Source organism: Dermacentor silvarum, chromosome 4 (genome assembly GCF_013339745.2).
Source record: "Dermacentor silvarum isolate Dsil-2018 chromosome 4, BIME_Dsil_1.4, whole genome shotgun sequence".
NCBI classification, from domain to species: Eukaryota; Metazoa; Arthropoda; class Arachnida; order Ixodida; family Ixodidae; genus Dermacentor; species Dermacentor silvarum.
Genome location: NC_051157.2, coordinates 20,733,590 through 20,747,355, shown reverse-complemented (window position 1 = coordinate 20,747,355; position 13,766 = coordinate 20,733,590). Strand labels below are relative to the sequence as shown.

General features: G+C 42.2%; 1 protein-coding gene across 4 annotated transcripts in view; it reads left to right on the top strand.

Moving 5' to 3' along the window:
• Positions 1-10,274, top strand: part of LOC119449595 (alpha-1,3-mannosyl-glycoprotein 4-beta-N-acetylglucosaminyltransferase B-like) — a 173,983-nt gene extending 163,709 nt beyond the window's left edge. For all 4 annotated transcript variants that reach the window (XM_049665327.1, XM_037712807.2, XM_037712808.2 and 1 more), the window contains 2 exons: positions 2,102-2,351; positions 7,481-10,274. In XM_049665327.1, the coding sequence (XP_049521284.1) occupies positions 2,102-2,351; positions 7,481-7,546 (316 nt within the window). In that variant the 3' untranslated portion in view covers positions 7,547-10,274. The remainder of the gene's footprint in view (positions 1-2,101; positions 2,352-7,480) is intronic.
• The last annotated feature ends 3,492 nt before the right edge of the window (positions 10,275-13,766 follow it).

Below are 13,766 nucleotides of genomic sequence, written 5' to 3'. Positions count from 1 at the left end.
TGGAAGCACCGAGCGCCGTCGTCCCGTCGTCTGCTTCACATGCCAGTGCTCTGACAGCTGCCGTTCGCGGCGCTGTTCGCCAGCAAATCGCCGGCGCGCCGCTGGCGCCTTACGACGGCCGCCCGGTGCCTATAGCAACGTGGTGTCGAATAGTTAAAATTTACAGCGCCAAAAACACAATCCCAGAAAAGGAAGGACACAAAGATAGGACAAGTGCTTTCCTGTCATTGTAACATTTCTTTTCCGTGACTGCATTTTTGCCATTAGAATCTTTACTTTTGCTGTTATTAAATCTAGGCATGGGACGACAGCTACTTTCGTTGCCGACATCACAATGGCACTGCGACTTCTGTATGCCACTCGGTACTGGCACTAGAACTGTGGACAGGAAGTGGTGGCAGGAGCCGGCAACACAAGTAGCTGCTGCTCAGTACTAGTTGGTTGTAGGTTTTTTCTGACTTGTTGCACACTAGATCCACACAGGATGAGAGTGCACTGCTGACATAAAGCGTACATATTGCCTGTCTACATTTTGATAATCGAATGGATCCTGTTGTCTGTGAATGTGTATGTGGTGTAAGGCAAAGTCGGTGAAAAAAAAGCCCTGTTGCCATTTGCAATGGGCACAAATTCCTTGCTTCGTTAGCTTGCTGTCGGCACAGCATGTAATTTTCTGTGTTGAACATGCTGCTAGTGTGGCATTCTGAAAGAAAAGCTGTTTTGTTTAGTCAAGTGTATTTCTTGATTCCCATGATACCATATATATGCTTCAACTGTTTTGTTCCTGACTGGTAGCAGTTATTATTATTATTATTATTATTATTATTATTATTATTATTATTATTATTATTATTATTATTATTATTATTATTATTATTATTAATTCTCATTCGATTCAGGTACTCAGCATTTTTAGAACTAGTATACACAGTGCACAGGCAGAACCCGAATTTTATTTATTAGACACTAGTTGTGTCATGCCACATTACGGTCAGTTTCAACATTTATGGTATTTTGCTTCTGCAACCAAGTTCCCTTGTTCACAATGTCAGATATCCCATCTTCAACACAAGTTGGATGGCAGTGCTGTCTTGTGCATTTTTCTCAGTCATTAGGCATTGTCGAAATTACACAATATCCTCTTTATACAAAACCAGCATTGGAACATTTTACAACAGTGTTATAGAACTTTGAGAGACTCCTTGCAACAGAGTAATTGGATTAAAGACCTGTACTCAACCATGATGGCCGTCAGAAGTCACTCAGGAGTGATACTTACTTTTCTTCGTGATGAAATGAAGCGATGGCTGTTGTGGTCTAATGTGTGAAATCATTAAGCTCAAAAGAACAGGCCTGCTCTGTCCAGACACCGTCATAGCAGACATTGCCAGTGCAAATCTTCACTGGGCTGTTTTCAGTGCTACTGCACATCCACTAGCCACTGGGAGTGGTGTCTAACACGGACACCTTTCTCCATATTTTTTTCTTTTCTCTTTTTCTCTGCTAACTGATCAAAGCGTGCATAAAGCTGTCTTCTTTCTCCTCAGCCAACGTCCAAAATAATAGAATGATGAGTGGTGAAAAGTTTAAAAAATATGTAGCATTTATTTCCAGAAGTGTATTTCCTTATCTATTAAAACATAAACACAACCATGTATCCTGCTCGGATGTTCACAATTCTGCTTTAATTGTCATCAAAACTGACTGAAGGAACTGCTTGCACTGAATTATTTGGACCAGTAGGGCTGATGGCCCATAGTAACATACACATTTGCACACAACTCCTACTGTAGCTCATTGGCTACATCATTCTGCTGAGAGCATGAGGTCATGGGTTTGATTTTCCTGGCCACGGCATCTGCATTCTGATGGGGTGGAATGCAAAAACACTTGTGTACCACACTTTCGGTGCATGTTAACGAATTACAGGTGGTCAGAATAAATCTGATGTCCTCCACTATGGGGTCTCTCTTAGACCCTCCGTTGCTTTGGGATGTTCAACCTACAAATCACTTGCACAAGTGTGTTGCACTTGCAGTATCTGTACTTACTCCAGCATTAAAAACTAATTGATTCCTCTGCTTTGCCTTTTATCTTTCAGGTTTCTGTTCCGTAGTGGAAACCAAGAGCACCCGGACGACAAGTTCTACAACACCACTGTCGAGGTGCGGCTTGACTACGAGCCGGTGCTTCTGCCACTTTCAAGGACACTCGATGGGTTCTACGTAGTTGGCAAGTTTAAGGACAGCACAGGGATTGCTGAGGGAAAGCTGCCCCCCGAAATGGGCCATGTACAAACCCTGCGACTGAATATTCAGTACGACTCGAGTCATTGGGCCATCCTGAGCGAGGTATGTGAGCTTCCACAACCTTTCCTTCTTTCGTTGAGATAGGGGTCTGCTTACTGTAAGTGCAGTAAAACTTTGGGGATCCGAAGTCTGCCGGATCACGAAAAATTTTCAAATCAAACGAATTTCCGAATTATCTGAAAAGAAGAAAGATGTCCTGAAAAAGAAAGTGCAACACATCCATGTCACATTTATTATGCGTGTTGCAGGACTAGTGAAGTAATCATTGATGCGGGATTGCTTATTACGGTAGTTCACTGTACCAAGAGTCATGATGCTAGCCCGTTAATTGAACCGCCAACTTGTGACACCAAACTCGGTGCTATCCAAGTGGGCTCGGCCATTCCTGCCATCGCCTACTGGGTTGATGACTTCGTCTTTCACGTGTGCACATCTCCTTCTCTGTTGAAGTGATTGGCAAAGCCTACTTGATCTATTCCGTAACTCCCGTTGACGTCTTCGTGTACTAGCAGAAACGCGCAAGTGACGGAGATTTTTTGACCGAGAACTGTAGTGATCGTACCATGGGTCTTACGCACAAAGAGAATGACATGTGCGTTACACGGGAAAATCGACAAATGGAAAAGCAAACACGCCATGTTTATTGATGATGATGTTCTGATTCTCTTCTTTGTAGAGTGAGTAATAAAATTAATGCACACCGCCTCACAACGTAGGCACTTCCCACAGCTGTACGGCTTATCAGCACCCATAATCGGTGACATGGAGGATCATAGGTGGTGTCAGAATCGCAGCCTCAGAGATGGCTTTCTTGGAGTTCGGTCTCTATGGCCATGCATTTATGCACTGCAAGTGCGAGAAGCAATGAGCATTACTGGTTAAACCAATTACGGAAGTTTAAACACGTCATGGCCGCCGTATTTCTAACACTGCCTCTGAGATATGCCAAGCTGAAAGTGCATCGCAGCATGCCTGTCAATTCACATTGCAAATTACGGGTCTGCACAAATTCTACGAATGAACCGACTTTGCAAATAAACCGAGATCGAATTATCAAGGTTTTACGATCATGTACAAGCCAAGCAGGAAAATGAGGACACAAGCTCAAACCTTTACATCAATTTCCCATCTTACAAAAGATAAAGTTGGCACCCACTTAAATGTGGCATGAAGCTATAGAGGAAGCCCAAATTGATTCCTGAGAATTTGGTGATTAATTTCCTTTTTCCTTGTTCTTGTTTGCCACGCTTGTTTGTTCTGTGATATTCAAAACTAACTAACCTGATTCTCTACATTGATAAGAGGTCACCTGCTCTGAATGTGGACAATTCTTGCACAGCAGTGCTACTAGTTTCATTCTAAGTATTTGAAATCTTGACTGCCAGGTTTGTTATGGGCTTTTGAGTGAGTGCCTGATGCTAATATTTTTGTTACTTTGTCTAAATGAATACTTTTAAAACTGGGACATATGCTTCAATCCCCATCACCTGTGTTACAGTAAACCCTCGTTAACAGTACAAATTTTTTGCATGCTCGTTTGCAATTTTGCATGTGTTCTTCACCTCTTACCTCGAAACGCTTTTGCGCTGTATTCTGGATGTCTCGAAAGCTCAGCTGCAATAATCTCTGAAAAAGTCACTACCCAACGGTTTCTATACTTTGTGCGCAGCTGTGATATTGCCAAAACCTCACAGGACCGCAAGTTTGTTGCTAATTCCTCTTCATTCTATACCACTCTTATCATCCACCGTTCACGGCCATTCATGCCTGTCTGCAATCCCATTGATAATGCAGGTGGAGTGTCGCTTTGACTTATTAAGGTGGCTGACTGGGCTAGTTGGTTATTCATACTGATAACACACAGCACGAGAAGAAAAACGGGGACGAATAGCAGACACAGACAAGCGCTTGTCTGTGTCTGCTATTCGTCCCTGTGTTTCTTCTCGCGCTGTGTGTTATCAGTCGCTTTGACCCTTGAGAAGTACAATAGGCGCGAGAAGGTACAGGGGTCGTCAAAAGTTCCCAGGCCGCTGCGCCTGACCAAGGAGCGGCAACGGCTCGCCGCTAGATTGGCGCTGCCATCGCAAGCCTGCCTTGACGCGCTCTGGCTTCGAGCGTATGCATGGAGGAGGGTGCATCCCTCTCCCTTTCTTGCTCTCCTTGATAACAAACCGAGGAAGAAAGATAGTGTGGCATGTGCCCTCACTGTTCGCTCTTGGAATTCTACTGCTGTGCAGCGCATGGCGTAGGAGGCGGCAGTGTTCTGGAAAGTGAAGCGCCGTGCTTGCGGCCATATTTAGTTCGACACCATATACTTGTGCGTAGTTTTCGGCTTCCTGGAGAGCAATATCTTGTGTTTAATTTCCCATGGGCACCGCTGTGGCTCTCTCAGCCGTCTGCTCAAGGAAATTTGCTGCATACAACCGTGGTCTCAGCCCGAAATGTCTGCTTGTATTGCCGAAGAGTTCTTGTTCGCTGTGATGTTGCTAGCGCGCTGTCCTGAGCCGCCTGCTACTGAGTGGGTTTACAGCCTCCTCGAATGCAACGCTAATGGAGACGCTCGTAGGCTGGAGCAGCTAGCACGCATTATGGTACGCTTTTCAGAATCGTTCGATGCGCTCCAATGCAGTACCTTCAATCTATCAATGCTACGTGTTCAGTGCTGACACTCCTCCGTCTGTGCTCACAAAATGGAGGACTCGTGTGCTGTAATGTCAGAAAAAAAACGTCTTACATATATGAGTTTCACGAAGCGCTTTTATACAGTATAGACCACTTATAACGTAACCGCTTATAGAGGAGGACCAGATATAATACGGTCTTTTCAGACTCCCATTAACTTTCTCATAGCACTCTATGTATACTCGTATCGCTTATAGTGCAGCTGCGGGACACGAAATACCGGTTACAGTGCGGCTGCCTGGAAATTTGGCAGTCAACCTAGACGGCAAACGCTCCCCTCAAGCCACAAATACCGTATTTACTCAAATCTAACACGCTCTTTTTTGTCTGATAAAACGGAGTTTCGGAGAATCCGAAACTTGCGTTCGGGACTGGCGCAAACAGAAGGAAGGAGAGGATTTTCACCAGCAAAGCAATGCGGAACGGTTTCAGTGGACCGAAGCAGAACATTTCTCTGGCAATCCGAGTTCTTTTTCTCAAATACCAAGCACACCTGGTAGTGTGTCTATTTGGGCATGCCTGTGTACGTGTGTAAATGTGTTTACTGTGTGTGCTTGCACAGGCATAGGGAACAGGTGGTTGTGAACTTTTCATACTTTAAGCCCTACATTAGCTTCATTTGTCTGATGGCTTTAGTGAAAGTGTCAGTCTCGTCTTAAAAAATTGTTTAATTGCTACCTCGAGGCACGTTACCTTGTATGCTGCTGTGCTAAAAGCAATTCCGAGGAAATCACTTATTTATCTCACCTTTCCCATATTTAAGAAATTTTGAATGCATTATCTATCTGTGTGTGTGGGTGGGTGCATGCATGCAGGGATGCATGTGCACACATGTAGAATGTGGCAGCGTATGATAGATGGTGACCATGCAGTAAAACCAAAATAGAGAGGACTGGATAGCTCACGATAGCTGGGGTGAATTTATGATGTGGTGGAGGGTGTTGCGTGAGGACTTCCCCTCCTACAGTATGGTAAAAAAAAATGCACCATCCTTTGTGGGCATGGCACAACACCGAAGCTATGACCAGCAGGCCCTCTAGCCATGACGTTGCTGCAGCTGTCTTCTACAGTGGTTCATCAACTATCCCCACATCTTTAAGGAAAAAAACAAAAATATTGACGACTTATGCTGTAGCAGGCCAGTTGATAGTATGAGCAGATGAGAAATACCGTATTTTCTTGCATATAACCTGCACCAAAAATTGAAAAAAAGTGCTTGAAAAGTGGGGGTGCGGGTTATCTGCGAATATTCACGAAGGGAGGGGGTGGGGGTCGGCTTCATGGCAATGTGCGGCCTGCCGTGCAGAGTCCGCATTGTCCTCATGCCTATCGACATCCACGTGTGTTAAGCCAATAAGAGGCCAACACAGGTTATTGCCTGATCCACATTCATAGTCTGGTTAGTTGCTTTTCGGCATGGAAGAAGAAAAATGCTATTCGGTATGGGTGTTCTGTGCTTTTTGCACGCTTTTCGCACGTCAGGTGCCGTTTCTCGTACTCCCAGTTTGCACAGTTGGCCAGCCTTAGGCATCATGAATGTGTCTCGGTGGCAGTCTTGCACAGTGAAAGAGAAACTGAAGATCATAGCTGCTTCTGAATAAATCGGCAACAGAGCTGCTGCGAGATGTTTCCGAAGACGATTACATATTTGAGAGCTGCGATGAAGCCTCGGATGGTAGCAGTGAATCGGACGACAGCGCTGACAACGTTTTGAAATAAATTTGTTTTGAAAACGAAATGATGGCTGCGCGTAGTTGTAACTTCCTAGTCCTCATTTTTTCGGATAAGCGTGCGGGTTATATGCGAGGTTATTTTTTTCGTTTTTGTGAAGTTCAAAGATAGGGGTGCGGGTTATATGCAAGGGCGGGTTATATGCGCGAAAATACGGTATCACCCATGTTTAAGGTCGTATGATGGCAGACAACAGACTCATCATCCAGGCAATTTTGGTACTGACAAGGATATTGAAAACCACAATGGAGTGCATTTTGGCCAAACAGCTTGAAATGCATGAGGTGGCTCCCAAGACTGCTTACTCTCAAGAAAAAGTTGTGTGATGCTCAATGTCCAAAGAGAAGCTGCAGTTGTTCACAGCAGATACTGCAAACTTTTGTGTGTGGTATATGATCATAGACAAAATATGGGTTTGCCACTTCAAGCCTGAGAGTAAATTGCAGTCAGAGCAACAGAAGCAAACCTCCTCTCCATCAGCAAAGTAGGTCTGGTCTTTCTCATAGTCGTGATGGCTATGGTTTCTTGCAGTTCAAGTGCATGCTGCCCATTGATTTCCAAGGTTATTCCCACCATACCATATTTTTAGACATCACTGCCTTTCTTCTGAACTACAGATTGTGAGCCAGCTGTTACCAGGAATAAAAGTCTGAAGTAAAGTAAAACAGCATAAGAATTTACTTCGAATCAGTGTTCTGGTGTTGTGTATCATACGGCTGTTATGAGCACAAATTTATTTTATTTTTGTCTCATTCCAGATCTGGATCAAACCATTAAATTCCAGTTCCCAAACAAACCCAACTTCTGTGAAAGCTGTTCGGTGATGGAGCCTGGGAGATAGGCTCAGTGAAAAAAACGATCCACACACAAAAAAACGTTCCATGATCAGCTCCTGCCTTCAAGAGCCGTTACCTCATGACAGTGCAATAATTTTTCTACCACATTCACACACTGTGCTGCACCGCAACTGTGTGGTCCCTGAGCATCGCCATGACACAGTCATGCTTGTGAATGCCGTTTACATTTCGAAATGCCTTGCAACTTCAGGTGAACTGTGCATCGTTCAACTTGTTTTGTTTGAAAGTGCCAGAACTACATACAGTGCCTGTGCAACGTCGACAAAACTTCACCATGGACAGCTTCTTTAGTTTGAAAAGTGCGTTTCAAGTAGTACTAGCTTGAAACAGTAATTCACTACAAAGTGTGATAGATGATTGTTGCAGCATGTGTGTTGACTTTGTTAAGTCTTTTAGTTTATGTGCAATTTTATTCATTGTTTCACTCAACTAGGAACGCATTGTTTATCTAATTTTAAATGAGGCGTGTTTAGAAATAAGCCTTGTGATAGCCACAAGGGCAATGAATGGATGTATAGGTTTTGATAAACATTTGTGCACAGGCCTAGTGTAACTTTGCTATTTAATCATAGTATCGTTTTTCGACCCTCAAGTTGCCTTAATAGGGTAGCAATGCACTCATTAAGCTGACTAAATGATGAATGGCTTTGAAACGGAATTTTTGTAAAGTTGCTAAGTTATTAATCAAATAGTCGGTGTCTCATGAGTTAGGCCAATGACTCATTGCACCTCTTAACTTTTTCTTTGAATTACTATTTCTGTGCGAATAAATTGGCACGATTTGCCCGTGATAAGTTATGTAAAGAAAAGAGGTGTAACGTTTTAACATTGCAGTCATATGCGTGAAAACTTGGCAATTGCCTTGCTTCTCAATTATCTCTATTGCAGTGTGAACTACTTCATCATTTTCATTCTTGGCACAGAGAGCTTATGAAATTTCTCCTACGAGAGAAATGGGCTACTTATATTTGAGTGTCGCAACTCACAGCATAGCACTGGACATGCAAACGTGCAGTGATATTCATTGCATAATTCAGTGAAAAATTGATAAAGCTTAGCTTGCGCATGTGATTTAAATGGCTTTGCATTGTTGCTGCGAGTGATTCTTGATATAAACAAGCATTCATGGACTACACTTGCCTATTGCATCGCGTTGAGATGTGTCCTCCCTATATGGAAGTGCATGTAAGCAGGGTTAGAGCCTGTACACTACTCTGACTGGAATTGATTTTGAGAGAGGGCTGTCACCAATTTTTTATGAAAGCTGTTTACACTTGTCGACTAGGCAGCTTTGTGCTTATGTTTATAAACAGAGCACTGAATGCTTTGCTTAAGCTTGCTAGCTTATATATTAGCATGGGTGTGACCTAACCCTATGCTCTTTCAGGCCATGAGCACTAACTTGCCACTTGCTATTGAACCTCGTTATGACAAACAAGTTAGAGTTCAAACTTTATTTTGCCTGCAACATCTCGATGGTCTGCAGAGCTAAAAGCTGCTGAAGGGCAGCTTGACTTGGTCCTTGAAAACCTTCACATTGAGCATACAACAGTCATTTTCAACTATACACTCGAGGATGTCGTAGATAAGCACAAAAATAACAGGCCATACTTACAATGAACAATGGACTAACAAATTAATGATAAATATTCGCTATAGCAACATTAGCAAAATTAATCTTTATAACCTGTGTGCTGTGAATTCCCAGAACATATTGCTTAAATGAAAACATACACTGGTGGTTAAGTTATACATTAGCTACCCTGAACTAAATTTGAAGTTTGCTTTATCATTCTATATTTGATTGGTAATTCCGCATCCACTCTGTATTAAAAAGCGCAGGATCCAATGCAATATTTGTTATTGAGTCCCAAGTGTGTGTCTTCTGACAGCTGAAAATTGCACTAATTGCAAAAGCATCATGCTGTGTTGCAATGCCAACTGACATATACCGCCCCACACATTGTGTCCATATTGCAAATCAACCCCACTGATGTGTTTGTATTATACTTAAAATACAACTTGGAATTAAAGGTAAAGACATGACACATTTATGATCAGGCTTGAGTTTCATAGAGGCATGAATGCCTGTGTTGCAACCAAATTTCATGAATTTGTCTGTACACTTTTCAGATATGGGGAACATGCACTTGCTTCTTGCGTTATTTTGTTAAAACGAGGTTCCTCTGTAGATCATATCATGGAAACAATGCCTTAGTAATTGTAGCTGTATAACTGAGATCACTTTCTTTTTAGATGGAAGTTGCAGTTTCAACATCTCGCATGTTGTTGAAGGTTTTTAGAGGCTGGAAACAGTTCCCACAGGCCTTTTTGAAAAAGAGCTTCAGTTGAATGCTTTTCTTAATTTACATCTTTCATTACCTTCACTTTAGCCTTGTGTGCATTTTCTGGAAATTAATCTAAAGTAAGTTAGTTCATCACATGAATGAACATAATTGTTCTTACTAAATGACGTATCCTTTAAATTTGTTCTTACTAAATGACGTATCCTTTAAATTATTGAGTTCTCAGAACTTTCTTTTCCTGTCGTTTACAACTTCCTTCAGTACTGTGATGTACAATTTGAAAAACTATTGTTTCCTTTTCAGAGCCCTAAGTTTAGCTGATGTAGTTATAAACTGTGTTCAACATTTGTGCTTGTTTTGAAACAATAAAGTATTTTTTTACTGTTGCAGTATGTTTACTTCTAGAGAAGTGGCTGCTAACTTGCCGTGCGCCCCACCCTCAGTCCTTATTGAAATTCTATTGATTATGTCTTCTTTCCTCATGGTAATACTTTTTTTACCAATACATTTAAACCAAATAAAGGCTTAACGAGTTGTAACAATTCGGTCTGCTTAAACATATGTAATATTCCATGAACACCACAAAGCACTTATGGCAACCCACCCTGTTACAGCCTGTGCTTGCAGAAATTTGACTGACCCACTGCAATTTGAAAGTACTATATGCCCAGACACCACATTTATAAAATCTACATACAAATTTTCAATCATTATTGTGCAGAGGTATGCAGGTTTTGATTCCTTTACACAGTGGCAGGTGGCTTTATTCCAAAACTTCAGAAGATTTTTCACTTGTCGTTTATTTGTTTTCCATCAAATTTTGTTAAAAGGTTGTTTTTTGGTCCATATTGTTCAATGAAATGCTTAGTGTCCTTGCTTGCCAGCTTTGCTTTGAAAAAATGAAAGGAGACCATCGTGTGTGCATCTTTCAATCGGAGAAGCAAGGGGCCACAAAGACTTGGAGACCAAGCAAACGGACGATGCCAAGCATTTTTATAGATTGTGCCGGACAAAAGACGATAAATTTTTGTGAAATTTGAGTAAAAACAAAGCAGCGATAACTGATAAATGTTATGTTAAACGTTTTTATAACAGAAGTGCAGGTTCATTGTATGCATAATGTGTTGTTCCTCAAGGACGATGACAAAAATGTGATATTTAGCGTAAAAGGTGCAGCCTCCCCTATTGTTGGTTCCCATCTGGGGACGAAGCGAAAGGGGAACTTGGAACTTAACTCGTCAAGCCTGAGCACTTATTTGTGCATGGCACAGTTTTGTAAAAAGAAAACAAAAATCTATTTTGTTTCTTATTTTAGTTTTCTGTTTTTATATGTTTGGTGCCTGTGCTTTTACACAGCTGTGCCATATGATCATCCCCAGCCAGATAGACTTTTGTCAAATGTTAAATTCCATTTACTTGTGCACATTCCTAACCAAATACAGCTGTTCAATATGGTTTTTACATGAAATGAATATTTTACGTTGTTAACCAGCACTGTGAGTGCTATGTGGCTTAGCCACCAACACAATTCTCATATAATAATTTCAATCTCTAGGCCAGCACCGGCAACGAATTGTAGAAAAAAGAAGAAAAGAAACCTCTAATGTAAGCCAACTCAGAAAAGCAATATTCAAGCATTAGCACTACCCAGCTTACGCTACACAAGAAATCATATTTCATCGTTGACATCACTTAACATTATTTGTTACGCATTGCTCCCACCAGCATCGTCTGATTTTCCATAGAATGTGATAACTGTACTTGGTATGCTCAAGGAGCTGAACTCTCTTACCTTGCTGTTGCTACAGTGATGACTCGTATTAAAGTACACTATGCACATATTGACTAAAAAAATTGATTAAAGACCCCATGTGGTCATGACTAATTTGGAGTCTCCCACTAGGGCGTGCCTCTTGATCGAATCAGCGGATTTGGCATGTCAAACCCCAGAATTTAATTAAAGAAATTACAGACCACATGAAAACTGGCATATCGGGTACGTGGCAAGTACGTACCCCAACGTGGTGCATACTAGGATCGAAAGTTGGATGAGTGTATACACGGTTATGTAACTTTGTTGAGAGTTAAAACTCTCTATTACTCCAGATCAATATAGAAATTTAGATTAGGGGACGCAAACTCCATTGTGGGCCCTTTGCGGTCTTTTGCGCTCAGTTTAAGTTCTTTTGTACACCTGGCAGGCTGCATCCCCAAACACTTGGGTGCAGCTTGCGTCCCCTAATCTAAAACTCTGTCTCCCTCCCACATTCCTTCCACTGTCCCACCTTTCTTGCCCTACACCTGATACTCTGAAAGCTAGACCGGTTTCACCGTAAGAGCTAGGCCGATATTGGCCATTGCTCTCCGTCACCAGAAGGCACATGAATGGGTGAACTGTACATACAAAACTACAACCAGCTACCTTGCTGATATGCTACAACTATGACTCGGACTAGCTGCTAGTCGTTTATAAATGCCTTCGAATCCCAATAAAATCGCCGCTGGTACGAATATCAGGGTGATGCAAATTTTGAGAGTACCAGCCAGAATGTGTTAAATACGTCTTCTGTTTCGGGATCACTCGAACTTTCTTTTTTTGTTGCGGTGGGTGATAACTTGTGAGCCGCCGTGAGATCTTTCACAGTCTATAGAAAGGCAAGTTCCGAAGTCGGAGTTCTAAATCTGTTTTCCATGATGCTGGTGGAGACATCTTTGAAAAGCGCAGACTACAGCGTGCAGCAAGCTCTGGTAATGCAGGTGAAGGAATGAGCGAAGCGTTTTGCTCGCTCCAGAAAGGCCTTCTGGACAATGCTTTGAGAGAAGTCCAGAAACGGATCAATATAACTTTCCCCGACCTGAGAGCGGCGATCATATTCATTGCGCAGATCTCGTGCATTGTGGAAATCTATGTTAATGCAAAGCATTGAGGGAACAACACATGTAATATGATAAATGTTTTACCGTTTCAGTTCATATGTACTACTACATTCTTTTGAGTCTAGAATTTAGCAGAACAACACTGGACATTGCACCTTCGGCCATTTGTCGAACTTCCCTGCAATGCACCAGCGTAACTCAACAGGCAGCATATATATATATATGTATATATATACGGTGCGCAACTTCCCTGCTGCATTATAGCAGTTGCTTGGTCCAAATTTCACATGACTGAGTGCCGTAAATGCGTGTTGTGTTATTGGAAGGGAGTACGTACCCTCTCGACGTTGCAAGAAAAAAAAAATATATATATATATATTATTTACTTTTTACAGGAGATTGGCACAATTTCGACAAAACTTTCGGTTAGGAACGTCGGGAGGGTATACTCCTTTCTAATAACACAACACGCATTTACGGCACTTAATCATGTGCAATTTGGACCAAGCAACTGCTATGACGCAGCAGGGATGTTGCGTGCTGTAAATGCTTATGTCGTTAGAAGGGCGTACCCTCTCGACGTTCAAGCCCCGGACTGGGGGCCATGTTGAATGAAGTTTCCTCTTGCAGTCTCTCGACGTGGCCAACTGAAAGTTGTTGAAATTTGGCCGATTTTTTGAAATATATATATATTTTTTTATGATGCCCATTAAGTCACGCTGGTGCTTTGCGTGAAGTTCGATAGGTGGCCCGAGGGGCAATGTCCGGAGTTCCTGAGCACAGAAAAGTGGCACGCTCTCTCTGTCGCAAATAAATTGTTGCTATGCGATGCACGCGCTCTGTTTCTCAAAGCGCTAGCTTGCACAAAGGAAAATCGTCGACAGCCAACCATTCTCAGAGGAAGTAACATTATTGGGCCCTTGATGTGACTGCGCATATCTATTTTTCAGGCCACCCAGGCGTTGCTCGACTTTGTAAAATGTACGGGTTTGGACTATACATAC